This window comes from Tachypleus tridentatus, chromosome 13, assembly GCF_004210375.1.
Source record: "Tachypleus tridentatus isolate NWPU-2018 chromosome 13, ASM421037v1, whole genome shotgun sequence".
Taxonomy (NCBI): Eukaryota; Metazoa; Arthropoda; class Merostomata; order Xiphosura; family Limulidae; genus Tachypleus; species Tachypleus tridentatus.
In genome coordinates, this window is record NC_134837.1 from 63,918,987 (window position 1) to 63,946,966 (window position 27,980).

General features: G+C 36.9%; 1 protein-coding gene across 1 annotated transcript; it reads right to left on the reverse strand.

Annotated features, from left to right (window-relative positions):
* Positions 1-27,962, reverse strand: LOC143236162 (ornithine decarboxylase-like). Its single transcript, XM_076474446.1, has 7 exons — positions 27,904-27,962; positions 27,014-27,148; positions 25,832-25,997; positions 25,369-25,516; positions 24,166-24,287; positions 14,410-14,621; positions 1-122 (listed from the first exon to the last, which is right to left on the reverse strand). Exons 1-7 carry the CDS (start codon positions 27,960-27,962, stop codon positions 56-58), a joined length of 909 nt encoding a protein of 302 aa, XP_076330561.1. The 3' UTR covers positions 1-55.
* Positions 27,963-27,980: the final 18 nt, after the last annotated feature.

Genomic DNA, 27,980 nt, shown 5'->3' on the forward strand with positions numbered 1-27,980 from the left:
GCAACACCTTTCTATACAGTCCGTCCTCTGACGGAACAGAAATAAGTCTTCAAATTTACACTGATAAAATCAGAGGTTCGATTCTCCTCGGTGGACGCAGCAGATGACACCACGTGGCTTTGCTATAAGAAAAAATACATATAGATACACTACACAGCTCACTCATGAAATTGAGACAATTCGATTTCTTTTCTGGATGTTCTTGTTAACCATGATCCTAATAGCTTTTTAACTTCGGTCTATCGTAAAACCACATTTACTAGTCTTTTCACTCAGTTTGACAGTTTTATATCCACCTCGTTTAAATGTAGCCTTATTCTCTGTATATTAAATTGAGCCTATAGACCTTCCTCATGCTATCTAGCCCTTCACAAAGAAATTACTTCCGTACAAAAATTATCTTTCCAACAAGCTACCTTAAGTATTTCTTGGAGATAATAACCACCTCATTACAAACTAATATGTTTGTCAAACCAGCTAAGATACCCAGTATACACTAACTTCTCTTATACACCCGCTTACCATATCTCAGAAGACAAGCTTCCCTTATCACGAAACAGTTGCAAAAATATAACACTGACTATCCACAAATTGACCTGACAGTTATTATGAAACCTAATTTCAGACTCAAAATGTTTTCCGCTTCAAAGATCGTTTTCTGACTGACCATTATTCACATCTCGTCTACTTATAAACGTGCAGAAACTGTAAAGGCTCCTATGCTGGTGAAACTAAAGTAATGTACGAATATGAGAAGACGTGAGCATATCTATCAAAACAGAAACAAAAGTTACAAAACTATTTAACTCAACTATTTATCAGAACAATACATAAACAGGACACCCGATTTCTCTTTCTAACTTTAAAATTCTCTCAACAACCAAACCTGATATAAATTATGCCAACTCCTCATTTATGTTAATTTAACTATTTTAATTATTCCACGTTTTCGTTTTGTTCACTTGTACTTGTTTATTTAGACTCTTTACTCTTATGCATATCATTTCTGTTGTAATTACCATATAGCCTGGCATGGCCAGGTGGTTAAGGCACTCGACTCGTTATCTGAGGGTCGAGGGTTCGAATTCTTCTCACACCAAACATGCTCGTCCTTTTAGCCGTGGGGGTGTTATAATGTGACGGTCAATCCCACTATTCGTTGGTAAAAGAGTAGCCCAAGAGTTGTCGGTGGGTGGTGATGACTAGCTGCCTTCCCTATAGACTTACGCTGCTAAATTAGGGACGGCTAGCGCAGATAGCCTTCGAGTAGCTTTGCGCAAAATTCAAAACAAACAAACAATCCAAAATGTTTAATAAATGCTTCCTATTTCACGTTCGTGTTTTATTTTATTAATTTAAAAGAAACATTTTGAAGACGATTGTGTTCTACTTAATGAATAAAATTTACGAACCATAATTTAAGTATTCTAACTTGTGTACAGTTGGCGCTCAAAAAATTGAAAAAACTAATGTTCGTTAAACCTACAAGAGGCTAAGAAATATGAAACAAATATATTATATGCCCAAAATATTGTCAAACTGACATGGTTCAAATTAAATTTTGGATTAGATACTAGTACACGATAGCTGTTGTTGGATTTTTTCCCAGTGACATATCTTGTTATCAATGGTTCTTTTAGCATCTAAAACTTATTCTATTACAAGTGACAAGCTTAAAGTTGTTCTGAAGAGAGTTTTGTTAATTAATATCGTATTTCAAAACCTTAAACAAGGATACGCTACATTTATATGTACAGAAGCTTTGAGAAGCCAAAGTCCCGTTCATTTGAATAAAGATATTGCAATTATTATAATCAAGGATCTGAAAGTTCTAAGAATAATATCATGTTTTTCCGTATGGAATTTTATAAATTGAGTTAGGTGTATTTTTAATGCAAAGTGGGTGATGTTTACAAGTAAAAACCAAAATGGGTATTATTTATTTATCGTTTTCTACCAAAGAAGAAATATTTTTTTTCTCTATAGTACCCACTTCTTGTGAAACTATGCCTCTAGTTGATGGTACGATACAAACAAACTCAACAACAGCACAAAGTTGAGCTTTATCTTTGGCATTTCTATAAGATTATCGGAAAGTAAACATATACATAACATCAACAGCGATATATTACGTTTGATGCAGCATGAAATTTGAATAGTTACAGAATAGATTTTACAAGAAGAGCTGCTAAACTTCTACAATTACAATTAATAACAAATAGTATTAATTATGAATAACAGGCCATATATATATAAGGCTTCTACGTCCTTGCTCACCAGCTGAGTACCCTAACTGCTAGCAATGTTTTTGGCCATTAACCCAAGAAAATCCCATGAGATTAGGCCTGCTTAACGATACTACCGAGCACCTTACTTGGAAGTTAATTGTAACACGTAAAGCTCCATGTATCGCACCTATCACATTTAACCAATTAACTTTTTATTATTAAGACATAATGTTATATATTATTCGAACTTATGCTACAAATTACTGAAATACACAGTGAATCATTCAAATTCAATGTTACAAGTTAATAAGTTACAGAAAACTCTTAAAATCTTACATCTTATTTAGTGTGTGACACGTACCAGCTACGTATCTACGTGCCTGTGTGAATATAAGGCCACTTGAATCTCTTGTGTAGTGCTACAATACCTTGTTTTCGTTGTTAAACACACACCTGCACAAAGACGGGTATTAAAACCTGGTTTTTAGAATTATAAATCTCCAGATGTGTTGCTGAGCTAGTGGGAGGTAACCTTTCTAAAGAAAATCTGCCCAACGGCCAGGCTTGTAAAACAAACTGTTCAAAAGTGACTAATTCTGAAAAGCGAAAGAATAGCTTAAGAAAAGTTAGCACAGAATTCGAATCAGATCTATAATAGGGATAAATAAAAACCTTTAAGGTGTAATAAAAGCTAGGACTCGTGAGTAACAAAACAAAAGATAAAAGCTAGGACTCGTGAGTAACAAAACAAAAGATAAAAGCTAGGACTTGTGAGTAACAAAACAAAAGATAAAAGCTAGGACTTGTGAGTAACAAAACAAAAGATTAAAGCTAGGACTTGTGAGTAACAAAATTTATTTAAATTATTATTTTAATTCTGTCGTTTGTATAAAGTCAGAATTTCGTAAATGATTTACCCAGCATAATCTTTCATGGAGTGAAATAAAACGATAAATTTGAAATAATAAATGTTTATGCTTTTTTGGTAGTAAATACGTCTGGGAAGAAGAAATGTATTTGCATTCTATAACGACCATGATAATTAACCAAATTATATTGAGTTTATGAACTAACGTACGAAACATATTGACATAATTAATGCTACTGTTAAATAAAATGATAACTTCGAGAGGTGAAATTATCTGATTTGTATTAAATTATGCATAGCAAGGAAAAACGAAAGCTTTGAATAATTCGTAGGAACTATGTTAATTGGTAAAATCAATTTTCATAGCGTAATTCCATAGTAATTTTAACCTGAATTCCGGTAAAACTTCAGAAATAAATACTTTTTATCATTACAATACAAACATGTACACATATTTTATTCACGTTAAAAGGTAAAGTGAAAAAGCACACATTTGAAATTGAAATAATTAGAAATATTTTGAGGTCTTTCGTTTACTCCTACGTTTTATGACATTAAACGTATTAATTAAGTTATTCATTTTTTTTTACCTAACCATTTAGTCGCTCATAAAAATAAATATTGTACTTTTTGTTTGTTTTAAGCTCAGCACAAAGTTACACAAAGTTATATGTGCTCTACTCACCACAGGTATCAAAACCCGGTTTTTAGCATTGTAAGTATGCACACATACCGCTGTGAAATGGGAGAGAATATTGTAGTTATGCAATTACAAAAGGAGATTCATCCAAGCTCACGTGTTGTTCGATGTCTGGTTTCCTGAAGTTTATACAGACTTGGTTACAATTCTACATTTCTCTTGGTATTGTATCTTTCTTCAAAAATACAGAATAAATTAATCTTGTCACAACTGTCCCGTTTTCATTTATTGAAAAATTGCTTTTACCGAAAGTATCATTAAGGTATTGTTAGTTGTAGAATTCCAGGCGAAGTTACTTCGGAATTATCTGCGCGGTTCGTCTCTAATTGAAAAGTGATAAACTGGAGGGAAGGCAGTTATTCATCACCACCCGGCATCAATACGCTGGCTACTCTAATGCAACAGCGGAAGCTAATCAACACGACAAATTCACTTCTCCGAACTGCAAAGTGCGGATTTCTATTGTTATTATTTCTTATAGTTACAGGACATGAACCCGGAACCAGATCCACAGTCAGCATGCTAACCAATCGGATTACGCTATATCCAGTACTTAATAATTTCGTAAGTAATTATGCGAGATTTATTGATTTGAAAAAATATATAAACATATATATGAACACATACTTACTTCCTTTTAACTTAAACAATGTTTAATTGACAGGTTCTATCATCTCCGACCCGGCATGGCCAGGTGGTTAAGGTACTCGACTCTTAATCCGAGGGTCGCGGGTTCGAATCCCCGTCACACCAAACATGCTCATCCTTTCAGACATGGGGGCGTTATAATGCGACGGTCAACACCACCATTCGTTGGTAAAAGAGTAGTCCAAGAGTTGGCGGTGGGTGGTGATGATTAGTTGCCTTCCCTCTAGTCTTACACTGGTACATTAAGGACGGCTAGTGCAGATAGCCCTCGTGTACCTTAGCGCAAAATTCAAAACAAACAAAACCAATCTACCATATCTTACTTAACGATATTTTCATCAAACATCTTTAACTGCTTTTATCTTAATGTTCATGAGGTCCCCAAACCATTAAATTTAAATTAGTTAACTTTCTTTATTATAAAAGTTTAACATTTTCAAAATTTATCGCCATCTGCGGTAGTTATTTTCTTCTAGATGTGTTTGACGTAATTATCAGTTTATAACCTTAATTAGACACACGGAATATCCCACTCTTTACTGTTAATTAGTCCTAATCTTTAAAACCTAATTAGTTTTTTAAATCTTCAGATTCAAAACTTGGCCTGTCTTTTCAACGAGAAACACAATCAACCGGCCTGGCATGGCCAGGTGGTTAGGGCACTCGACTCGTAATCTGAGGGTCACGGATTCAAATCCCCGTTACACCAAACATGCTCATCTTTTCAGCCGTGGGTGTATTATTATGTGACGGTCAATCCCACTATTCGTTGGTAAAAGAGTTGGCTGTGAGTGGCGATAACTCGCTACCTTCCATCTAGTCTTACACTGCTAAATTAGGGACGGCTAGCGCAGATAGCCCTCATGTAGCTTTGCGCGAAATTAAAAAACAAACACCAATCCGAGTTTGGTGCAAGTTTTAGACTCGCTTAATTTGTATAAAAGTAACGTATCAGCAAAGAGAATATTATTGGTTGTTGTTTGTGTTTTATGATGCAAAACAACTAGGCTACTTGCACCATACAACAGGTAAAAAAATAAAAATAAAGAGTAAATATTTAAATTTGTAGAAAATAATCATCTTAAAACAAAATAAAGTCCATTTTTATTTAAAAACTTAAATAGTTTTGAAAAGGCTAATGGTCCTCAAAAGGTTAAAATATTTCTAATGTGGACAATGTCACCATCGCCAATGACACTGTTCATCGTCAGGGGAGAACCTGTGGATGAAACAAGTCTAAAATGGACTCGTCGTTCGGAGTCGTAACGACAATACGACAGTGAAATGTGGATCATTGTGACTTGAGTGTCACACATACCACACATTGGTGCATCAGTCCAAGATAAAAGAAAACGATGAGTTAAAAAACTGTGGCCAATGCGTAGTCTAGTTAAGACAACTTCCACCTTTCGGTCCTTACAGAAACAAGGTGGCCAACGTTCAATAGAGGGTCCTATCTGAAAAATATTGTTATTTCGTTCCCCATTCTAAGTATCCAGAGGTACTGGATAGAAGTAGATGTTAAAGATAAATGAGCCAGTTGGTTTTAAATATTTTTTAGAACAGAGTGAGAACTAACGTGAATTGATTCTGTATAAATACTATAATTCGAGTACTGCTTAGTGTCCATGAGATTCAGGGCAAGAGAAATGGCATATAATTCGACAATGAACACAGAAACTATAGGGGAGATTCTGTGTGCAACCACAGAACCACAACGAACCAAGGCAGAGCCAATATAGTCGCCAAATTTCAAACCGTTGTTATATATAGTAATTGAAGGATGGTTCGGAAGATGTTCGGCAAACAAAAGACTGTACTACCAATCGGAGTGTCTGCTTTTCTCAGACGAGTCAAAGAAAAGTTAACTTTTTGGAATGGTAATAAGCCATGTTGGGATAGGCTGACCAGTAGATACAGTCAATTCATCCAACTGCACCTGGATACGAAGACCAGAAGCAACAATGGCATATCATCTATGCTGAAAAAGCATGACCCACTGAGGAAGGAAAACAGAATCCCAGGTGAGATGCTGTAATTAGGGTCGACGTTTTGAAGCATACAGTAAAGACAGTTACAAACGGTGGAGGTGTAGAAAAGGTTCATGAGACTCTGTGTACAAACACTAGACTGGGAAAGTGTGGAAATCTCCCGTGCATACCTGAAGCTTCTGATGATGAATGGGGTCCAGCAACTTCAAGACCAAAGTCCTAGCAGAGTCAAAGACCAAATCCCATAGTCCAGTTTGATTGAATAAGAGCACAATAGATCTTTAGCATAGCACATCGATCTGCTCCCCAAGAGAAAGATAGAGGACAAAGAGGATGTTCAGTGTCCTTGTACACTACACTTGCAGCTGCTTGATGTGTGGTATAAAGGTCAGCTTATTGTCAAAGATAAGCCCTAGAACTTTGCTTGAAGGACCACGGGAAGCACAACTTCACCAACACAGATTTCAGGATTGGGGTGAATACTCTTTTGGCGGCAAAAGTGCATGCAAACGGTTTTAGAAAGAGAAAAGTTAAAACCTTTTGCTGTGGTCCACTTCAGTAAATAATTGAGGGCAGTCTGTAGCTGCCACTCAATATACCTCATGTTTGACGACTGACACGAGATGTGAAGGCCATCTACATAGAGCACGTGTCGAATCCACACAAACCTGGAATCGCCTGCCCATTAAAATTTTTTGAATAAAAATGGGCGAAAGGCCACGCAACCCATATGAGTAAAGGTCTGGCAAAATACCATACCTCCACATAGTATTGTAAGCTTTCTCAAGGTCAAAGAACACTGACATGAGATGTTGTTGTCTGTAAAACGCTTCTCTGATCGACGTTTCAAGTCAAATCAGATGGCCGACGGTGGAGCACTGTCGTCGGAACTCACATTGGGTGGGCTATAGGAAGTTTTAATTAGAGGAATCAAATGAAACGAGCATAAGCTATACTCTGAGGTCTTACAGAGATAGCTTGTCAAAGCAATTAGATGGTAATTTGAAGGAATCTTGGGATCCTTCCCAGAATTAAAGAAAGGTAGGACAAGAGCCTGGCTCACGATCAGGGAAAGCATTTTCCTGCCAGATTCAGTTAAAAACAACCAAAAGAATAGAAAGAGAAGCAGGAGACAGATGGCGTAGCATCTTGTAGTATACATCATCAGGCCCCAATGAGGTACTGGCAGACCAATGAAGAGCAAGCTTGAGCTCCATCAATGTAAATTCATGATTATAGTCATAGGAACGATCAGTCTGAAAGAAAAGAGGCGATCGCTCTGCACGATCATAGCAAGTTCTTGGCTATGAGATAGCAAGATTGTAGGAAAACAAAACTATACTGCCCAATGACCTTCCGAATCTTGTCCTATATAACTTTGGAACTGGTGGTAGAAGAGATGCTGGTTGTGAGTTTAATTCCAGATTCCTTCTAGCTTTGACGTCTTACCTGCCTAGTATGAGCACGGGCCAGCTAAAAAGCGATGCAGTTCGAAAGGGTGAGTTACCTACAAAACGTATCTTAGGCCCGTTTTTGAGCTTTCTGTGTAATTTGGCAGGTAGTATTCCACCATAGACGAGGAAAACCTCTCGAGAATGTAGGAATACATTGAGAAGCTGCCAGTACAGTCAGTCGCTGCTGCCACTAAGTTGTCTATCGATGGCTTACAGACGAAGGCAGGATCATGTTTCAAGAGAGCAGTAAAAGAGGGTTAGTTGGCTTGGTCCGGCTTCCACTGGGGCACGCGAGTGGAGTGGCATCGACTACGGTCAGTTTCTCTCAAAATGATAGTAAAATGATCACTGCCAGTGGGTTACTGTCAACCCTCAACGAAAAGTGAGAGAAAAGTAAAGGGGAACAAACTTATAGATAAACAGAAGTAAAAGACTGATTAGGTGCCTGAAAATAAGTGTAAACATCAGTATTGAAGAGAGAGAAATTGTGTTCTGAGAGTATGCATTCTAAGAGCGATCTTTACCATCAATATCAACACCTACAGCAGCTATTCAATGATAACTTTAAGAACTGATTGATCATAAGTCTCTCCAGAAAACACGTACAGAGAACAAACAGTGATGGTATGACCCAAGAAAACACGTATGGTTACGGCCTCCAAGGAGTTCTCGAGTGGTAAAGACAGAGTGGCCACATGCTGACCGACCAAAAAAAAAACTGCTGAAGGGTGACTTGTATTTCAGGTTTTAGAAATGTTTCCTGTAAAGAAAGACACAAAGGATGACAGGAATCAATCAATGCCTTGATATAATTTATATTAGAAAGAAAACCTTGACAGTTCCACTGTATCAATGTGGCCATTTTTATTTACATAGAGAAAAATTGGACAGAGAGCCTTTCTGTTTACGACACTATCTACAAACAGACAGTATATCACAAGAAAAAACTGTGTCTGTAGCCTGTGAGATTATCTGCAGACTCTCAGTCTATCACAAGAGGAAACTGAGTGTGTAGCCTGAAGGACAATCTCTGAACAGGCAATATACCATAGGGGAAAACAGAGTCTGTAGTCTGCAGGATTATCTACGAGCAGGAAGTCTATTAAAACATTGGGAGCTGAAGTGAAAATGGGTGGAAATATTACATCATGTGTAGCATATAACATTAATATAACATTGATATAATTTTAATATAACATTAATATAACATTGATATGCTTGATTCCTCAACAATATGTCAATATCGTTCAATTAGAGGGTGATTTACTGCTTAAACTCCAGAGTAGAAATTCAATGAATGGTCAGCAGGTACTTGCAGAATCCCTGATGAATGGTCAACATATAATTGCAGAATTCTTGATGAATGGCCAACAGATACTTGCAGAATCCTTGATGAATGGTAAACAGAAACTTGCGACAACTCATATAAGAGTTTATAGATAGCTCTACTGAATCAACAATAGGTCATGCTATGAAACTGATGAAAGCTTCTCTCATAGAAAGAAATTAGGTGGAATTTAATTATAATCAACACACATTTGTAAAGGCTAAACGGTATTGATATTTTACAATAATCTAATTTGGCAGAATTTAACACCAACCAGGGTGCCAAATAAATTTGTGTAATGGGCAAATTTTATAAAAATATGTGAAAGATCAGCAGTATTTCCAAACAAACCTTATGTTTAATTTATTTATTTATTATTTGTATTATTACATAACACAGGAGCCATAGTTTATACAATATCGAGACGAATCAGATTTGATCGTTGACGTCGCAAGATGTTTTAACTCTAAAAAGGACTAACAAGTTTCTTTAAGCTTCCAGTGATACGGTTTTTTGTTTTTTTAGAATTTTGCGAAAAAGCTACACCATCAATCCCTAACTTATCAAAGTAAGATTTGGGGAGACGCAGCTAATCAATAACACCCACCGTCAACCCCTAGAATACTCTTTTACCAACGAATAGTGAGATTGAACGTCACACTCTAATGCCCCCACGGTTGAAAGGGCGAACATGTTTAGTGTGCCAAGGATTCGAACCTGTAACCCTTAGAATACGAGTCGAGCATCCTGACCACCTGACCTGTTTGGGCGTACCAGTAAGTAAGGCTAGATTTGGTAATTGTGCACAAAGGAAATGATCTTTTTCGGAAGTTTTTTGTTATGTGCATTACTGACATTAAATTATATAACGAAATTTAGTTTTCAATGTGTTCTGTCTTATTCTTTCAAAATTGATTTGATTTTTGTTCAGCACCAGAAAAGATTTAGGCCATCCTCAACAACAAATGTTGTTTTTATAACTTTATACAGCTTATTAGGATTCATTTTATTATACTTTTTGAAATAATCACATGTAGTTAAGTTACAATCGTAGAATTAAACAAAATCATCTTCATAAACTTTAAAGTTACTAAGAAAACTATAATATCATGAACATTAGACACTGTTCATGGATCCAGTGATTATCATATGATTATCGTACATTCAATAAATACAATAAGTATATATTGTTATCACAATAAATATAAAGTCATTTTTATCACATCAAGAACGCAAACTCTACAAACAAATTTAAGCCATAACTGAACCCTTTTTATCTTAACCCTTGTCTCAGTACTAAAAATAAATAAATATAAACGTATATAACATGTTTCTTAGATTTATCGCAGAAAAGAAAAAACACTGCAGTAAGAAATGTTTAGAAATATTACACATTATTATAACACACGTCCTTACTGTATTTCAAATACCATTTCATTTTCTTCACGTTTACTTCATAAAACGGTTATGACGAAGTTTGTTCTACAACTGGCAAAAGTTCATTGTTTCTATAAAAACTCTATTCTTACATTGTTTCTCCAGCTGGTGCCTAAAGAACATACAAGTTGATTAAAAGGTGCACGTGCATACAACATCTATATATAAAATAGTGAATTTATACATTTTTTACACATCAAGTGCGAAACTCAATTTGTAGCTATAAAATCCATACAAGAACAACAATCGATGAATTAAACCAGTTTATCAAGCTAAAATCAAACTGAGCTCAATACCGACATTTCTTTCCAAAGTTTCTCTAATCATCTGATTGGTGGAGATATGAATAAACCTATCGTAAATATCGGTTTAAGCAACTTTCATACTGGAAACATCTTGCAAAATTAGAGACAGCTAGCGCAGATACCCTTCATGTAGCTTTACGCGAAATTAGAAAACAAACAAACAAAACAAATCGACACAACTAATCACACCAGTTTTTAGGTTATCTGTCGACTGTGAGCTCACCACAGCTCTGGAACACAGTTTCCATTACAAAGTATTCATCGTAAGACTTTCTTATCCAAAGAGCAACATTGCTCCTTGTATACTTTCCATTACCCATCTGTTGCAGTACAACCATTGTATGACAGTTTGATTTTCAATTGTTTAATTGAATGTAAATTCACAATAATTCCATCGCGACATTACTGTTACGTCTTCATATGGAAAAGCAAAAACCTATTTCATTGTCAGCTCTTTGATGTATGAGATGAGATAATGGATATACAATGGAAGAAGATTGTGTTCAGTTTGTGTGGCTTTTCCAGACAGAAATCCTTTTTAATGATCTCTCTTATTGTCATCATTAACTCGCGGACAGGTTTTGTCACTGACGTATGCGTTCATGAATTCTCATCTATTAAGCGACATGACTTGTTGCTAGTCTATTTCTTGGTGGTTCTGCTGTTCCAAGTTGACCCATTATTAATCGTTTTACAATTTCATTCAGTAAAAAAAATTTCATCTTGAAATTTGTTTCCAATTCTGCCAAAAAAATTCAATATGAGGGTTGTCTGATAGAGATTCTAATGAGTAATAACACGAAACTGGTATAGTGTGCCCCACTCTGGGTATTGATGGCGCACAAGGAAAGTATGAAAGGCCTCACGCATTAATTTACTCTAATCTTGCATAAAGGAATTTCAAACGCCGCGGCTATTGAGAATTCCCTCTTATTTTCACTAAACGGTACCCTTTTAAATAAATTAAACGTTATAGTTCGTATCAATAATATATACGAACATTTTAAATTCTGAATCGTTTTGATGGAATGAGTTTCCTGTACACTACGTCCCACCAAATATTTAAAGAATATTAACTGTGTGTTTTGAATTTTGCGTAAAGCAACACGAGGGCTATCTGCGCTAGCCTTCTCTAATTTAGCAATGTGGGTCAAGAGGGAAGGCAGCTAGTCATCACCACCCACCGCCAACTCCTGAGTTACTCTTCTACCAGCGAATAGTGGGATTGGCCGCGACATTATAGTACCCCACGGCTGATAGGGCTACACATTTGGTGTGACCGGGGTTCGAATCTGCTACCCTCAGATTACGAGTCGAAGGCCTTAACCACCTGGCTATGCAGGGTAGAAAATATTAACGCTGATTTAAGTAAATTAAAACAGGTTTTTACTTCATCAGTTAAAAAACAAGATTGATGAAGTGTAATTTGTTTATAATTGAACAACAACAATTATTAAGCAACTGGCCATTTTATTGAATAAATTACTTAATATTTTACTTGACAAAATAATAAAAAATAACCAAACCATTTTAGAATATCTGAGAAATTGAGAACAAATAAATATTCAAACATTTGAGTTCACACATTCTACAACACAATTCCATTAAACGATTTAATCTTTGTTTCAAATTCATTATTACAACAGTTCTGTTCTTTTTATTAAACCGGAAGAAAAATATTACCTCTAAAACATAAAAGACATATTAACACTCTGTATTTACAATAATTATATATTTTTCAATAACCAGGTTTTTAAACAAGTAATAAAAGTTCCAATGGGAGCTAACTATTCTACGTGTATAGCAAATGTGTATCTTCACTTTCAGGAGAAGAGATTCATTGAAAACTACATAAACCCAGACATTTTATTTTAACTCACAGACATATTATGATTTAATTAGTATAAATAATATTGAAATTAATATTATTATTATCGCTATTTATCCAGTAAAATTAGGAATTAAAAATACTTCATTATCTAATACACATTATTTAGATTTAGAAATTAGAATAATTGATAAGAATATCAATGTAAATATTTTTTATTAAAAATATTTTACCTTTTTAATATATGGTTAACCACTTTTTTTAATGGTAACATACCATACCTTTTTGTTATAAACATTACAACTTCGCAATTATTCAGATATTGTAACATTTGCAATAAAGTAGAATATTTTGTTAATAATGTTGAAATAATGATAACAATTTAATAGTTAATGGATTTAATAAAGAAACTTTAAGTATAATTATTAAACTATTCTGTAACAAATATTGAGAATGTATTAAATAATTATAAATAAGTGAAAATTAGAGAAATTTTACTAAACATTTCTAATAACTATTTTTAGTTGTGAATAAGGTGATTTAGCAACATGGCACTATTTTATGCGGATGTACACCTACTGCGTATAAAGACTTGTTCAGAGCATAATAGTTACAGAAGACGTAATGAGTGGTGGTTGGGTGTTATACTAGATAATTTAGATAACTGGATGGAGCCCTTTATACTATTATAATTATTTTACTGGGCTACCAATTAGTGCCTTTCTACCATAAAGGGGGCTGGTATGCTAATTTTAAGAGGTAAGTTTATTTAACTACCAAATGGTAGTTCTTATTTTTATTTCTCAATTGTTTTCTTTTTCTTATTTACTTTATTTTGGAGAGCAGTCACTTTCCCACAACTGGTTGCAAGCAGACAAGGTTGATACAGATGTGGGACGTTGTGAGCTTGAATACCCACATCTCGCTCTCCTAGTTTATATTTCTGTATTTATAATATTAATTTGTATTACTATTCCTTTATTTTATTTTATTTTATTTATTTATGTAAGACTGGCGAATGGAGGTTAAAACTGATAGACGGTGTATCCCCACCTAGGATACATTTTATATTCTATATTATATCTTGTACCCAAGGATCCTTTAAATTGGCGCAGCGTATTTTAATTTTTACTTTATTTTTGTTTCGACTTGTTTTTCGTCATAACAAACTTGTGTGTGTATGTATATATATATATACATGGAAGATGATCACTTCTTTCATCTTTTCAATGAAATATGAATAATACGATTACTTACTGTAAGCACAAACAGTTGAAATTTCTGCTAGTACATTCTAATGGAGTTTAGGTTTACATGAAATTGAGTGACCTTACCTCATTTCACTTAATTTCATCTTCCATACAGCTAAGTTAAGAGGACTGTTAACATAATGCTACATCAGTGTTTCTTGTAATGACTAACTCCTATTAATTTATGATGCTTATATAGTTAATTGTCAGGAAACTTTGTGTTACATTTGAAATTGTTACTAAGAAAACAGTTATCCAACTGGAAAACAAATTAAAATCTGAAAACACGTAATTGAACAGAACTTCTAGTTTATTTTAAGTTTTCAGATATATCAAACCAAAAGAAAAATATCCTATACTAAACGGTTCTTACCTGGTTTTACTACTGATGATGTACTTAATCAGAGGTGGATTAAAACCGTTGAAACGTTTCGAAAAAGAAACACTATAGGCACCCATGCCCTCAAAACATATCCATTCTCCTTCTTTTATATCTGGTAAGAGGACCTGATCAAATATGATATCCCTCGGATCACAAGTTGGGCCTAAAACTCGAGTTAATCGCTGGTGTTTTTGATTGGAGTTCTGCGTGATATAAATTTGATTAGTTTCTACAAGTTCTGGGCTGACATTATATCCTTTACCCTCACTTACTTTATAATAGTTGCTATGAGTTTGATATTGTTGTAAGAATCTATTTTGAAATTGTTTCTAAAATAGTAATGAAATTAAAACTAAATAATTTGAAATGCAAAAACAACAATGTTGTTGCTCGACAACATCCAGTAATAAAAAAATAATAATTTTCATTAATTAACAATATATTTGGAAATTCAAACAACAAATGCACAAACAAAACTAAACGAAGCAAACACGATGAATTAAAATTAAAGGCAGTTTACAGTATTAATTATAGACTAATTTTTCTAATAGGGTTAAAACAAGTAAGAGTCTGTATCAGTATTGGTTCTATATATATCAGGACATCCTATAAGTAATGTTCCAAAATTTAATACAGAATGTACATCGTCATTTCTCTCTTTGTAGAAGGCTTTAATAACTAAAATATGTAGTAGGATGTGTATAAAAATGATCAGACATGTAAAAGAAACTAAGCCAACTCCACTTATTCAGATCATTAATCAAATAAACCCTTATGAAGATTGATCCGTCTGAGGAGCACATCAGGCATATAATACTTTATGAGTTTAAAAAGAAGACTGTGCTGTAACAATTGAAGAACTAGCACAGAAGCTTAATTCAACCCCTTCAACAATTCACCGTCATCTGCAATATCTTGGAAAGGCGTCAAAACTTTAAAAAATGGGTCCCCATGATTTGATAGAAGCCAACCTTAGCGCAAGAGTGGACATTTGCACTTTTTTTAGGTAACTCACCTAAATTGGATAGGTTAATGACGAGAGATAAAAATGGATATATTATAAAAGTGTCAAGCGCCGCATACAAAAATTCATTGCAGGTAAACTGGCTAAAGTACAGCCCACAATGGACCACCACCCAAGGAAACTCTTGTTATGCGTTTGGTGGAATGTTGGTGTGATCCACTTTGAGTTGCTTCCACTCACTGTAACGATTACATCAGACTTCTATTTCCAAAAGTTAGAGCGCTTGAATGTTGCACTCGAAGAGAAAAGGTTTACTTTGATCAATAGCAAAAACATTGTGTTACACCAAGATAATACAACAAGAATTGCACCTGCAAAGATTCAAGAACTAGTCGGGGAAAACTTCGACATTCTCCTTATTCTTCAGACTTTTTCCCATCTGACTGTCAGCTATTCCAAAGTTTACAGAACTATGCTGATGGAAAAGAGCTTGGAACATAAGAAGATGTCAAAACTACTCTATCTACATTCTTTTTCTCCAAACCCCATGAATTTTATAGAAGTGACATTCAGAAGCTTGTGAATCATTGACAGGAAGTAATTAATAATGGAACATACATTATTGATTAAATAACAGTAAAAGCGTGTGAAATTGTTGTTTTTTTTGTGAACCTAAAATTGGACATTACTTAAGAGATTACCTGGTAGATTACATTGAATTTTATTTCTGAATATCGCACAAAGGCACACGTGGGCTATATATGCTAGCCTGCTCTAATTGAGCAGTGTAACACGAGGAAGGCAACTAGTTATTACTGTCCATCGCTAACTCTCAGGTTATTCTTTTAACAACAAATAGTAGGATTGACCGTCACATTATAACACGCCCACGGCTAAAATAGTGAGCATATTTGGAGTGAAGAAGATTCGAACCCGTGATCCGTAGTGTTTTTGAATTTTATGTGTCTCTAACTTAGCAGTGTCAGGTTAGAAGGAAGGCAGAAAGGCGCTACCACCCACGAACTCTAGAACTACTCTTAATAACGATTAAGGGGATGGGCTGAAAGGGCAAGTCTGTTAGGTGTGACGGAAAGTCTTTAACGTAACTCTTAGATTACGAGTCAATGGCCCTAACCATCTTACCACGGTGGGCTTACCAGTGAAATAAAGTAAGATTAGATTTAGTATTCGTGCTTAAACGTTATGGCTTTTTACGGAGACTTTTCGCTATATACAGCATCGTAATAAAATGGATTGGTAGTTCATGCAAACAAAGAAATTAAAAATCCGTGCTATTATTAGTCGTCTAATTTTATGTTTTTGTGTTGAAGCTGACGTGCAGAAAGTTATTGTAACAAATAACTTTTTGTTCACATTATGGTCTTTTGTCCGGCTCATCGGTGTGGATTCCTGTACGTGGTGAGGGGATCTCCCAGGGGAGGTTCTGTTTTGTCTGGCTAAACTGTTTTCTCTGGGATCTAAACATTCACCAACGTGTGTGCCATGCGTGGCGACCCGTGAAGGGGAGGAGAGAAACGTGGTGGTTGAGGGGTCCAACCCTAACACACCACTTTGTCCTCGAATTCCTGTAGACGGATGGCCTTTGGGTGGCCCTTCTTGGGTCAATCGGCTGGTCTACTTGGGCTAGAGTCAACGAAGTACCAGTGTTGGATGTTCTCAACGGGTGTTGTGTACATTATGCACGATGCTGGTGTTTGGGTATAGTGCTCACGAAACCCTGGCGTTGCTGCATTGTCCTTGCATGACATTGTAGTGCGTCCCCTCGTATGGCTCCCTATGGATCCTCCTTCAAAAATTTTAAATAAAATAGTGAAAAAACAGTCCATAGGTAAACGACCACGTCTAGAAGACTCTGAGCAGCAATCTTCAACATCTGTAAGTAACGCACGTACCCCATTTTTTTTACATTACATTCTTTTTCAGAAAAACCTTTAGTGAAAATGTCCCCTTTTTATCCAGAAGGGACTAGAGGGTCTTGTTGGCTCTCCAAAGTCAGTAAATAAGCTTCGATCTGGAGACATATTAGTTGAAACATCCACAACCCAACGCAGTGAACTGTTGAATTCAACGGCAATTTGGGATATACCTGTTGCGGTTACACCTTGTGCTACTTTGAATTCATCACCAGGAGTTATTGTTGAGAGGGATTTGAAGAACATCCCAGAGTCGGAGTTTCTTGCTGGTCTCTCCACTCAAGGAGTTTCTGCAGTGAGGCGCATCTCCACTCGCTAAGATGGAGTTACACTGCCAACAAATACCCTTGTTTTGACATTTACATCATCACGTGCACCTGCCACCATCGAGGCAGGTTATCTAATTTGCAGGTTACGGCCATACATTCCAAACCCTCTCCGATGTTTCCAATGTCAGAGGTTCGGCCACTCAAAGACATCATATCGTGGTTCCCTGACACGTGCTCGTTGTGGTGGCAAGAACCACGATGCCTATGAATGTGACATGGATTCACATTGCGTCAACTGCAATGGTTCTTACCCTTCCGACTTTCGTTCTTCCCAAAATAGTTGGAGGAAAAGAGGTGCAGCGTTTGAAAACGACTCATAACATTAGTTATCCTGAGGCTCGAAATTGCTGCCCGCCACTCCATCGCGGACATATGTTGCTGCACTTTGTTCCACAACTACAGTGGGAGTGCAGACAGATCTCTCTGCGCCTCCAAGAGATTCGTTTTCTAAACAAATGAAAAGCCTTTTGACCTCCATGGTTAAAAAGGTTGATGAATTGACTTCCACACCCATCTCTGTTCCTCCCATACATTCCAGGCCCGGCATGGCCAAGCGCGTTAAGGCGTGCGACTCGTAATCCGAGGGTGGCGGTTCGCGCCCGCGTCGCGCCAAACATGCTCGCCCTCCCAGCCGTGGGGGCGTTATAATGTGACGGTCAATCCCACTATTCGTTAGTAAAAGAGTAGCCCAAGAGTTGGCAGTGGGTGGTGATGACTAGCTGCCTTCCCTCTGGTCTTACACTGCTAAATTATGGACGGCTAGCGCAGATAGCCCTCGAGTAGCTTTGTGCGAAATTCCACAAACAAACAAAACCCATACATTCCAACAAACCTCAAGATCCACATCCTTCAGTTTCAAATACAGGCATTTCTTCTGATACATCATTTTCTCCCACCCCAAGAGGCAAAACAATTATTCGTTTGCGTCCTCAGTCACTGGAATCCCCTTTCAATAACAAAGACCTGCCCAATCGACCCAGGGCAGGATTCATGGAGGTTGATAGACCTCCTCCGACTAAGGAAAGTAAGGAAAAAACACGTGGTCGTAAACAGAATGGTTCTCCAGCCACTTCGCCTACCCGTCATTAAACATGGCCACCTTGATACGATGGAACTGTCGAGATTTACGTTCTAATCTGGATGATATCAAAACACTGATTGCTTCCTACCATTCTGTATGTCTTTCCTTACAAGAAACATTTCTAAAACCTGCTGATACAGTCACCATTCGGCAGTTTTCTCTGTACAGAAATGAGAGGCTGTGTGATGGACGAGTACATGGAGGGGTGGCACTGTTGGTTGATCAGCATGTGCCCACCCTGTCTTTGTCACTCAACACATCCTTGGAGGCCGTAGCCATCCGTGTTTCTTTGGGTCATACCATTACTGTTTGTTCTCTCTACCTGTCCCCTGGAGAGGCATATGATCAATCAGACCTTGATGCTCTCGTTGAACAGTTGCCGTCTCCCTTTCTACTCTTGGTGGACTTTAATGGACATCATCCCCTCTGGGGAAGTGCTGTTATTGATGGGAGGGGTCGCTCTGTAGAGCGTATGCTCTCTGATCACAACCTTTTTCTTTTCCATACTGGTTCTTCCACTTATTTTCATGCACCGAGCCAGTCCTTTACCGCTATTAATCTCTCAGTTTGCACCCCTTCATTATTCTCCCATTTTTCATGGAGGGTTTACAATAATCCACTAGACAGTGATCATTTTCCTATACTTTTGAGAAAGACTGGCCGTGGTCGATGCCACCCTACCCGTGTGCCCCAGTGGAAGCTGGATCAGGCAGACTGGTCCACTTTCACTGCTCTCGCAGAACTTGATCGTCCCATCGTGAATCAGCCAAAATAGACGACTGTGTGACTGTATTATATAAGCAGCTGCTCAGTGTATTCCTAAAACCTCGACACGTTTTCCACGATATCGTCGTCCGTGGTGGAATCCTACTTGCCACTTAGCACGGGCTAAAAACGGGCCTGGGATACTTTTCGTAGATATCCCACACTTTCGAACCGCGTCGCTTTCCAACGGGCCTGTGCACATGCTAGGTGGGTAAGACGTCAAAGCCAGAAGGAATTTTGGATTAAGTTCACAACTAGCATATCTTCTACCACCAGTTCCAAGGTCATATGGGACAGGATTCGATAGGTCAGTGGGCACTACAATTCTGTCCCCCTCTCGATCTTGCTCTCTGATGGTCAGGAGGTGACTGATGTCCGGAGCATTGCTGATACTCTAGGTGAAAGCTTTTGCCGGGTATCTAGCACTTCTGCTTGTTCCTCCAACTTCTTGGCCATCCTTTCGAACTGACTGTCTCTTTGACTATAATTGTCCTTTTACACTGGTGGAACTGAAAATGGCTCTTCATCGGTCTGGCAGTACATCTGTTGGACACGATGATGTACACTATGACATGCTGCACCATCTATCTCCTGCTTCTCTCGATGTCCTTCTAATTGTCTTTAACCAGATCTGGCAGGAGAATGTTTTTTTTGATGCCAGGCGCCAGGCTATTATTTTACCTTTTTCTAAGCCAGGGAAAGATCCCAAGATTCCTTCAAACTACCATCCAATTGCTTTGACGAGCTGTCTCTGTAAGACCTTTGAAAGGATGGTTAATGCTCGTCTTGTTTGGTTCCTTGAATCAAACAACCTCTTCTCGCCCATCCAGTGTGGGTTCCGACAACAGCACTCCACCACAGACCACCTAATTCGACTTGAAACATCAATCAGAGAAGCCTTTCTCAAATGCCAACATCTTGTATCAATATTCTTTGACATGAAAAGGCTGATGACACAACATGGAGGTATGGCGTTTTGCAAGACCTCCATACATATGAGTTACGTGGCCATTTACCCATGTTAATTAAAAGTTTTTTAATGGACAGGAGATTCCAAGTTCGTGTGGATTCGACACTTTCCCGTTCTTTTGTACAGGAATTTGGAGTCCCTCAGGGCTGTTTTGAGTGTCTCACTTTTCAGTATAAAGATAAATGCCATAACTGAACAACTCCCTCTTACTATTGCGAATGGGCTATATGTCAACAACTTTCACATCTCGTGTCAGTCGTCGAACATGAGATATTTTGAGCGGCATCTACAAACTGCCCTCAATGGACTGTGACGAACGGTTTTAATTTTTCTCTCTCTAAAACCGTTTGCATGCACTTTTGCCGCCAACGGGGTATTCACCCTGATCCTGAAATTCATATCGGTGAAGGTCTGCTGCCAGTGGTCCCTGAGACCAAGTTCTTGGGGTTTATTTTTGCCGTAAGCTGACCTTTATACCATATTTAAAGCAGCTACGGGCCAAATGCACAAGAGTACTGAACATCCTCCGTGTCATCTCTACTGCCAGTTGGGGAGCAGATCGATGTTCTATGTTAAAGGTATATCGTGCTCTTATTCGATCAAAACTCGACAATGGATCAATGGTCTGTGGCTCTGCAAGATCCTCGGCTTTAAAGATGCTGGACCTCATTCATCACCAAGGACTTCGACTCTGCACTGGGGCTTTCCGCACCTCTCCAGTTCAAAGCTTATACGTTGAATCTCATGAACCTTCTCTGCACCTTCACCCTTTGCAACTATCTTTACTATATTCTTTGAAACTTCGTTCCTTACCAAAGCATCCCACCTGGGGATGTGTTTTCCTTCCTCAGCGGGACGTACTTTTTCAGAACAGACGATCTGCCATTGCTCCTTTTGGCCTTCGCATCCAGGCACAGTTGGATGAATTGGGTCTGTCCTTGGATAACATTGCAGAATCCACAAGTCAGCCCATACCACCATGGCTTACTACAGACCCGAAATGTGACCTTTCTTTCAGTCATCTGAAAAAGGCAGATACTCCAGATTGGAATTACTGTCTTTTATTTAATGAACATCATTAAATCATTAAATCAAACAATCATTCCATTCCAATTTATACAGATGGTTCCAAATCAGGTAATTCAGTGTGCTCTGTCATGGTTTGCTGCGGTTCGGTGGTTGCGCGCAGAATCCTCTCTATAGCTTCTGTGTTCACTGCTGAACTGTACGCCATATCTCTTGCCCTGGATCATATTGAAGCTGAGCAGTACACCAACTGCACTATTTATAGTGACTCGCTTAGTTCTCTACTAGCCTTGAAATCGCTACACGTTGGTTTACACCCTGTTCTTGCTGATATTCAAAACCGACTGGCCCATATCTCATTAACTGCTACTTCTATCCAGTTTTTCTGGATACCAGACCATGTTGGTATTCGTGGGAACGAGCTTGCAGACACGGCAGCTAAATCTATCTGCTCTGGCACTATCACCACTGTGTCGATTCCATACATGGACTATGGTCCTGCATTCAAGGCTCGGTTTCGTGCCAGCTGGCAGTCCACTTGGAGTGAGCAACGTGACAACAAGCTTTTTCAAATAAAACCCTATATTGGGCTTTGGCCATCTAGCTTCCATCAGGTTTGGAAGGAGGAAGTTGTTCTAACTAGACTACGCATTGGTCACAGTTTTTTAACTCATCGTTTACTTTTATCTAGAACTGTTGCACCAGTGTGTAGTTTGTGTAACACTCAAATCACTATCAGCCACATTTTACTTTCCTACCATCGTTACGACTCTCAACGACGGCACTATTTTAAACATGTTCTGTTCCAAGGTTTGTCTGTGACATTGGACAGTGTTATTGGTGATGATAACACTGTCCAACTTGATAAAGTTTTTAGGTTTTTAATGACCATTGAACTTTTTGATGCGTTTTTCAAACGCTGCTGTTTGAACTATCCGTTTGAACTACCCGTTAGTCGTCCTGTCGAGTTGTTATTCCAATTTTGCTGCATGTCTTTTAAATTTTTATTACTTTACCCTTTGGTAATGGCCATAATGACACATAACCCGGAACCAGGACTGGAAAGACCAATTTCAGGTGACTGACGGTGGTTCTGGTACTTGCCTGTTAGTCTTCCTGGCGGGTTATGATCATTACCATTTTGCTACAGGAAGTCCTTTACAATTTTATAGAGTGGATGTCAACATCGGTTTTATGCAATTTTCTGTTTTTAAATGCTGTTTTGCTTTTACCTTCGTTTACTTTTACAAATTTTACTACATTTACTTTACTTTTACCTTTTTACTGGACATTTGGCTACTCATTATTACGATTTTGCTATCTGTCTTTTAAAACTTCTATTATTTTACATTTTGATACTGGCTGCTATGACACATAACCCGGAACCAGGACTGGAAAGGCCAACTTCAAGTGACTGACGGTGGTTCTTGAACTTAACTGTTTGTCTTCCTGGCGGGTTATGATCATTACCATTTGGCTAGAGAAAGTACTTTACAACTTATTTCACTCTGCTTTCTCTCTTAACATTGTAGACTAGGTGTCAACATTGGTTTTATGCTTTTTCTGTTTTTCAATGATGTTTTGTTTTACCTTCATTTCCTTTTCTCTATTTTACTACATTTAATTTGTTTTTACCTTTTTACCGGACGTTTTGCGCAGATAGCCTAGCTGCTTTGTACCATAAAACACTAAATCAATCAATCAAACTTTTATCCGGAGACTTTTCCTTGTCTGAAGTACCATGATAATATGGATTAAAAGTTCTTCTAAATAAGGAAATTAAAGATCCAGGCTATTACTAGTCGTGATCCGGCATTGTCTTGTGGTTAAGGCATGGTAATCTGATGGTCGAGGGTTCGAATCTCCGTCATATTCAACATGTGTGCCCCTTCTGTCTTGGGGGTGTTATGATGTTACGGTCAATCCCACTATTCGTTGGTAAAAGAGTAGCTCAGGAGTTGGCGGTTAATGGTGATGATTAGCTGCCTTCCCTCTTGCCTTACACTGTTAAATTAGGGAAGGCTAGCGCAGATAGTCCTCGTGCAGCTTTGACCGAAATTCAAAACACACTAAACCAAATTACTTGTCTAATTTCATGTTTCTGTCTTGAAACTGATATGCAGAAAGTTATTGTAATAAAGAACTGTTTGTTTAAAGTTAAGCACAAAACTACACGATGGACCATCTGTGCTTTGCCCACAACTGGTATCTAAATCTGATTTTTAGCGTTGTAGGTTTGCAAACGTACCTCTGTGCCACTTGAAGGCAATATAAACAATACAAATAAAGAAGAAATTGGCGAACCGAAGCATTCACTTCCCATTAAGGTTAAATCAGAATTATATTTTTTCATTAACGTATATTAATTCTATTCTCTGACTCAATCGATAATTGTTTATTTCTAGGGTTTATTTGTTTTGCACGTTTTATAGGGAAGGTATACAATGGTCTAGGCTAGCTACATTAGTTACAATTATCGTCAATAGGTGATGCATAAAAGTAATAATTCTGGTTTCCAAATGTTACAATTTATAAAACGATAGCTCCGAACTTATCTAACTAATTATCTTTGATTAACTTGTTTAAAATTCGTTTATAACTATTATTTGTAGTATGTTATTACTCGTTGTAGAAAAATTGTATTTTAATATTTATATAGTGTTAGGTTTTTGACTTACCACTAGAGGAAGAATCTTGATATCTTGGTGATGGTAAACATTGCACGAAAACGTTCCATGTTTACTATCAGTAATGTAAACATCAGTTTCAGAAGAACAGACTTCACCTTCTGCTAATGTAGCTGAAAAATAATTATAACTGTAAGATGTTAGTAAAATGTCAATAAATTAAAATTACACACATCGTATGTGGTTTTGATGTTATAGGGTTTACTAAATTTCTATATGCATTGTAGAAGGTATTGTACGAGTCACCATTACCAAAGTTGTATGTTTTTACCACTCTTGAAGAATGTTTTACGTGAGACCATTGTTTATAAAATCGAAACATTGCTAACGAGACAATCCTTTATTTGTCGCTTCTAAAGATGACAATTGGTGGGAATTTAGGGCTACCACTTGACTTGAAACTTTCAGTATTGTGGTTAGATAGCCCATTATTTTTTGTTATTAACGGGGTTCTATTGCTATTGTTACAAGATATACATAAAACTAAACTAATATCGTTAGAACAAAAAAAATCTAAGACTATCATCAGACTCGATTTCTTTGGCTTTTGGTAACGTTTCAGTAACTCCAATCTTCTCGGAATGATGTTAGTATAAGAAATATTTGTGGTAAGATAAAAGAACTGTGTAAATCTTTTATTTATGGTTACTTAGTGTGTTCGGACTATATGTAATCCCCTGTTACACATAGTCGTAGAGTACAAATCAATGTACCTGGAGAGAAGGCAACAGGAAAGGAAAAACTCTGGTTAGTTTCATTCTGTTCAAAGAGTCAAACAAAGGTTTCGTGGTTGCAAATACTATTGACTGGTTAGGTAATTAGAAGATATAGAACAATCAATGACTTCCAAGAAATTTGTTGCACATTTCATGTTATACTGCCAAACAAAAGCCTTTAGGTGTATTACACAAATATATTGAAACGTTAAACTTCTTAAAATCAGAACTATTACGGTTTTATTTTATTTCAGATTTTAACCGTACTGTACCAGACGAAAGAAAAGTAGAGCATTTTCGCGGCAACAAAGAACTCGTTGATAATATATACGAGTTGCTTTTCGGTATAAAATGATACAAGTGACTTGAGTGACATTAGAGACATCATCTGAAACTGTCAGGTTCAACAATAAAATTTTCCTTGTACTTTAACGTGTTTTCTAAACCGATTACTATAGTTTCCATCTATTGACGTTACCTGAGTTTGCCTTGTTTTTCACCAGAATCACTTTGCAGTAGAGATTGAAGGCCACAGCTACCATATACTGACCAGGTTCAGCAATCACTCTTACTCCAGAAGACGGTGGAAAACATTCATCAAGAGTTTCTCTTATTGCTGCAGCGATCTATAGAAATAAACTAGATGTTTGTAAAACTTCTCTGTAAGTTTGAAATTATATTGTTCTAAGTACGTTGATTCACTATTTCGTATAGGAAGCTGCCTGTTAGCTCTAATGTATAGAATGTTTCTTGTTTTTCTTCTGAGAGTTACAGACCACCTGGTAGATAAGGAGAACAACAATTAGTTATTAACAGCAACATACTTCTTCGTTAAGTAACACGTTAAAATGTGAGTATTTATATAGTTATATACTCAACCAATTTTCGTTGTTAGGCTTAACACTTAGTTATATAGTGATAAACAGAATACAGTCACATACCTCTCTGAAACAATTAAGGCTATCTCTGGAGCCGGGATATCCACCACCAATGTCTAACAAAGACATCTTCACTCCAATCTTCGAGACTTCGTCAAACACCCACCTAGCTGCTTTTATTGTTTCTACATAACATTTAGGATTCTTGCATATGAAACCTACATGAAACCTATGTAAAAATTACACAAAATAATGTAGCTGTTAGAAAATTAAAATATTAATAAATATTTTTATAAACTATCAAGATGCATCTTGTATTGTGGAATTTTCGACCTAATATATATACTTATATACAATCAACGTGTTAATTATATACTATAATTCCAATTGCAAAAAAAAAGACAAAACAAAAAATGTATCTGAGAACAGCTGGTATGAGCATTAACACTTGTATTGACAAGTAGAGAACAACGTTTCTACCGTCTCAGGTCATCTTCTGATTAACAGGAGAGTTTGTTTTGTTTTTGAATTTCGCACAAAGCTACTCGAGGGTTATCTGTACTAGCTGTTCATAATTTAGCAGTGTAAGACTAGAGGGAAGACAGCTAGTCATCACCACCCACCGCCAACTCTTGGTAAAACTCTTTTACCAACGAATAATAGGAGAGAGTTTCACCTGACATTGCCGAGCACGTCTTAGGGACGAAAGTATAAACGGGTACGAGATTGTAGGGGGCGTTACAGTTAGATATTAGGTTACTAATTATTATAGGTATAAAGGTGTTCCTTTATGTTGGTTCAATTTTGTTGTATAACTAGGGCTTCTTGATTTTGCGTATGTTTATATGTTTCCCCACTTAGTATCTGGGTATTTGCTATGGTTATGTTGTGTTTTTTGATTTGCAATACTTAAAGTACAGCCCACGCCACACTACAGGGGAGTAGAGAAGCTAAAGCCTATGAGCGCTCTCGGAGATCCCTGTGGTTTAACTTCTGTGGATCTCATACCGAAATTCCTGACCAATATTATTGTTGTTATAACAACCTGACTTGTAGACGAAAGACAGAAGACATGCGAAACGTCGTCTTCTACATTTGTATTTCTACAACAGGTTCTTGTCGTCTATTCAACTTAGTTTTTTTAAGAATAATCTGCTTAAACAACCTATCAATGAATAAATCGTTTTTTTCACCAGAACTATATGTATGATTTCCAGTAATGACTAAGTACGATGTTGTACTTACGATATTCCTTCAACAACCAAATTGAGGTCACGTGCCTTCTGTACCAGATGACAAGCTTCCCTAGGGCTACAACCATACCTATTTCCAAACGGAATTGCAACAGATTCCAAAAGAGGCTGAATCCTTACAATTAATCTGGAATTATATATCAAAGGCAACGTTTTTAGGTTTCAGTTTATTTTTTACAATGAAATTTAAATTCAATACTATATAGGGTTTATATAGTGATTTTATAAGTTATGTAATATTTTTAACGCTAATACTTAATCTTATCTTCAGTTAAAGCTAAATTATTACAGGTAAAATAATTACATATTTCCTCATTTCAAATTACTCTCTAAAATATATAAATAATTTCTTAACCTTTATGCTCACAGCTATTTTGATTCCTACACAAAAATATTTCCTTACAAGTATGACGTCATAATGGGTATCCACGTTGTACGGAAAAATTTAGTTTATTTTCACATTTGTGTTTGTGAAGTTCTCAACCAAACTAATCTTAAAGCAGAAACATCGGTTTTATTGACTCAATTTTTGGTTCTTCCAACTCTCTTAAGAAAATTCTTCTAATTATTGTATGAATTGATGAAGGACAGATAACTCGTGTACAAATTGGAAAATATTTGTGTGTACTTTTGTCCCCTGCTTGTACAACGGTAAGTGAACGGATTTACAACGCTAAAATTAGCGGTTCGATTATCCTAGGTGAATTCTCCTATCGGTCTAAAATATGGGCTGTTAGCGCACAAAGCACTCGTTTAGGGTTGTGCAACAACCAGAAACATGAAATAAACAAACATATCCGTTCATATTCCAAGCTTTGTAAGATATAAGTATTACTCCCGTGAAATATTCTAGAAAAAAAAATGTTGGAAAATTAAACACACCTGGCCTCGGAATCACACTCATGAATTTTCAGCAATTCTTCCACAGTGTCGAATGTCATCAAGTGAACGCCCACTGA